The sequence below is a fragment of the Myxine glutinosa genome, chromosome 5 (assembly GCF_964187855.1).
Source record: "Myxine glutinosa chromosome 5, kmMyxGlut1.1, whole genome shotgun sequence".
NCBI lineage: Eukaryota > Metazoa > Chordata > Myxini > Myxiniformes > Myxinidae > Myxine > Myxine glutinosa.
The window spans coordinates 73,828,950-73,833,336 of record NC_136265.1 but is presented as its reverse complement, the minus strand read 5'-3'; the positions used below and the strand labels follow the sequence as shown (position 1 = coordinate 73,833,336).

Below are 4,387 nucleotides of genomic sequence, written 5' to 3'. Positions count from 1 at the left end.
GACGTGACAGTTCTTCTGTAGTCGATATGCAGCCGCAACAGTGTCGGCCCGTAGTCGGGAAGATGCCGCAGGAAGGCCGTATGGCATTCGCATCTCTGCCGTGCTAGCTGGTGGGGCAATTGCGGAAGACTATGAGCGACTGGGTTGCGGCCGCTTTACGCTCTTATTACGGATACCGACAGCATGGCGGTTCCATCACGACAGCATGGTGGATTTTTTTCCATTGCGACTGAGCACGCCGTTTTTAAACATTTAAAAAACTTTTTGGCCCCTTTGCGACTCTTGCCGACTGCAGCCGACCTGGGGAGGATAACCACGACTACAGGCGACCGTCCATTACGGTTTCATTACGATTGTCGGCGGATGGTGGCGATTTTTTCAGTCACCAGTAGTCGCCGACAAATCCGCCTATGTGTGACTTAGGCATAATGGAAGACAAGGCCTTACCCTAATACACATGAGGAAATAAACTACTGAACAGGGGTTTTATGGTGTCCTTCATGTATGCTTTATGGAACTAACTACGGGAACGCCCTTTGACCTTAATACAACACTTTGACCTTAATACAACACTGGAGTAAGGAGGGCGATATTTTACAACAATTTACACTACAACAACAAAAAAAGAAACCCTTCTCATATCCACAACAATATATATATATTCAGGCTTAAAATGACAGGTACTGCATGACCAGTTGGAAGACCATGGTCCACATGAGATTACATCTTTCACGGGAATGAATCAACGAATCAAAACAAATTCATTGAGCAATAATTTTATTTACACCATTGGACAAACCAGGAAATGCAATCAATTCAATGTGAAGCTGAAAAAACATTTACAAAATGTGAAATCACGTGCGGACATTCAACACTTATTTGCTTTGTTTATCCTGAGGCTTCGTACCTGTTGAGGATTTACAAGCATCACAGGAGCGATCGGAATCGTGGTCCTGGTGCTTCGCCTCGACCACCTGGTTTAATGGAGTTTTCTGCATAATGGAGTCGAACCCCGATTTTAAAGATTCGACAACACCGGTTAAACGGACATGACCGCTCTCTGCAACAACCTGGATCCCGGCAGAACTCTTCCTGAACACCTCTCGCCCGGTCTTGCTCGACACAGCAACGAGTCGCCGGTAAAGGTCAAGGGCCGAGGAGCTTGGTACGACAACCTTCTCTTCTTCAGGAGTTGCACCTTCTGCAAGAAGCACAGGTATTGGTTTGTATACAAATACAAAAACGGATCACGTCCATACAGCAATGACTTACCTGGCTTATCTTGTGGCAGGTATCGATCCACCTGAGAAATCAATGAATCTGCACCCGACAAAACCACCTGCCCAAACTTGGTTTTCAGTAGCGAGTCTGCACCGTCCAACACCACCTGCTTGGATCTCTCAAAACCCACTCCGACCTGGGACTTGGACCAATCCAGAAATATTTCTGAACGTTTTTGTGCAATTTGCAAATTCTTCGTTACATCATCAAGTACCTGGAAACAAGGAAATATAAACCAATCACCGGACAATATTTATTTTTAATTACTGCATCTGGTCACAGCAGGTACGTTTGGAAAGGTAGAGTCAAAAACACAACTTGATGTTCTTATTTCTCCAGTTCCAAAGAGCCAGATGTCTCCACACTAAATTACATTCACAGGAAGATCCAGAATCACCTCCATTCTCCATACCTTGTTGGCAGGTTGATGCAAGATCGGGACCTTCTCCTCCACAAGATCCAGACCCCGGCATGCGAGCTCATCCACAAACTTAACTGAAGGAAATAAAAAGTGGAAACCTCAAAGATCATGGATATTGATGAATCACTCAGTGGAACAGAAAAAGGGAAATTTCAAAAACGAACCAGAACAACCTCCATCCTTCTCCAGAATCGATCACAATACAAAACTTTCCATTAAAATGAAGAAAGTTCCACAAGGTTCGAGTTGAAATAAACAGAAGTTCAGACATCACATCCGATCTGCATGGAATCGCTCACTCTGCGGATGAAGAATGCTGGCGATTGGTTCGACCCCACTGGAGGTGATCACAGCTACCCCCGTAACGCCTCGTTCCACCATGTTACCAAAAGAGAGAAGAACAGGCCTCGACTCCTTCCCACACTTGTAGGCCTGAACCAAGTCATCCGCAACAGAACTGAACAGCGGTAGTGAATACAATCTCTGAAATACATTCTGTGGACAAGAACAGAAAGTTACAACAATGAGAGGACGTCTCACATTCCGAAACTTCATGGGATTGGCTGGTTGAGGTTTTCATGAGAACAGATTTGAATGGAGGGGAGGGGGGGGGGGGGGAGAGGCTTAAGGTTAAATCCACAAACATCAAATCACTGCTTATATTAACACAATGGAACACAAACTCGTCACATCCAATTCATCCTAAAATAATCTGACTCTCTCATTCTTCATAAACAAACAATCTCAATCACGAGTCCGCCATCGAAAATTGGCATGACAGATTTTACATCAGAAAATAGTTCCACACTTTATATTAGGGATTAACAAATGAAGGGGGGGGGGGGGGCGAGGGAGAAGGAGAAAAAAAAAAATGAAGTCAAACCTTCAGAGATTTCAGCTTCAACTGTTTATATCTCCATGAAATGGAGAAACTTCTAACTTACCCCCACCCATCCCTCGACAGACTACTGCCATCCACACCTCCCTCTCCCTCCACACTACCACCATCCACACCTCCCTCCAACCACACCTCCATCCCCACCTCCCTCCGCCCACACATCCCTCTAAAGACTCGTCCTCCGCCCATCCACCCCTCCAGACTCGCTCCCCTCCACAGCCTCACCCCCACCCATTCCTCTCCCTCGACTCGCCCCCACCCATCCCAATCCAACTCACCCCTACCCATCCCTCTCCCTCCAGACTCACCCCTACCCATCCCTCTCCCTCCACTCACCCCTACCCATCCCTCTCCCTCTCCCTCCACTCACCCCTACCCATCCCTCTCCCTCTCCCTCTCCCTCTCCCTCCACTCACCCCTACCCATCCCTCTCCAGACTCACCTCTACCCATCCCTCTCCAGACTCGCCTCTACCCATCCCTCCAGACTCGCCCCTACCCATCTCTCCACTCACCCCTACCCATCCCTCTCCCATCCCTCTCCAGACTCGCCCCTACCCATCCCTCTCCAGACTCGCCCCTACCCATCCCTCTCCAGACTCGCCCCTACCCATCCCTCTCAAAACTCGCCCCTACCCATCCCTCTCCAGACTCGCCCCTACCCATCTCTCCAGACTCGCCCCTACCCATCTCTCCACACACCCCTACCCATCCCTCCAGACTCGCCCCTACCCATCCCTCCAGACTCGCCCCTACCCATCCCTCCAGACTCGCCCCTACCCATCCCTCCAGACTCGCCCCTACCCATCCCTCCAGACTCGCCCCTACCCATCCCTCCAGACTCGCCCCCTACCCATCCCTCAAAACTCGCCCCTACCCATCCCTCCAGACTCGCCCCTACCCATCCCTCAACAGACTCGCCCCTACCCATCCCTCAACAGACTCGCCCCTACCCATCCCTCTCCCTCCAGACTCGCCCCTACCCATCACTCTCCCGTCAGACTCGCCCCCCACCCATCACTCTCCCTCCAAACTCGACCCCCACCCAACCCTCCAGACTCGCCCCCCACCCACCCAACCCTCCAGACTCGCCCCCCCCACCCACCCAACCCTCCAGACTCGCCCCCCCACCCACCCAACCCTCCAGACTCGCCCCCCCACCCAACCCTCCAGACTCGCCCCCCCACCTCCACCCCCCCCCACAGACCTCGCCCCACCACCCCCCCCCACAGACTCGCCCCCCACCCCCCCCCCACAGGACTCGCCCCCACCCCCCCCCCCACAGACTCGCCCCCACCCCCCCCCCCCCCCACAGACTCGCCCCCCCACACCCCCCACCCACCCCTCCACAGACTCGCCCCCACCCACCCCCCACCCCACCCCTCCACAGACTCGCCCCCCCCACCCACCCCTCCACAGACCTCGGCCCCCCCCCACCCCACCCCTCCACACAGACTCGCCCCCCCCCCACCCACCCCTCCACAGACTCGGCCCCCCCCACCCACCCCTCCACAGACTCGGCCCCCCCCACCCACCCCTCCACAGACTCGGCCCCCCCCACCCACCCCTCCGCAGACTCGCCCCCCCCCACCCACCCCTCCGCAGACTCGGCCCCCCCCACCCACCCTCCGCAGACTCGGCCCCCACCCACCCACCCCTCCGCAGACTCGGCCCCCACCCACCACCACCCTCCGCAGACTCGCCCCCCACCCACCAACCCCTCCGCAGACTCGCCCCCCACCCACCAACCCCTCCGCAGACTCGCCCCCCCCACCCACCCACCCCTCC

The 4,387-nt window shown here is 54.3% G+C and overlaps 1 protein-coding gene across 1 annotated transcript in view; it reads right to left on the bottom strand.

Moving 5' to 3' along the window:
• Positions 1 to 760: 760 nt before the first annotated feature.
• LOC137428347 (perilipin-1-like) overlaps positions 761 to 4,387 on the bottom strand; it is a 7,676-nt gene continuing 4,049 nt past the window's right edge. The window contains exons 2-5 of the mRNA XM_068118272.2: positions 2,002 to 2,197; positions 1,694 to 1,776; positions 1,273 to 1,495; positions 761 to 1,201 (exon numbers count right to left, since the gene is read on the bottom strand). Coding sequence (XP_067974373.2) covers positions 876 to 1,201; positions 1,273 to 1,495; positions 1,694 to 1,776; positions 2,002 to 2,197 — 828 coding nt within the window. The 3' untranslated portion in view covers positions 761 to 875. The remainder of the gene's footprint in view (positions 1,202 to 1,272; positions 1,496 to 1,693; positions 1,777 to 2,001; positions 2,198 to 4,387) is intronic.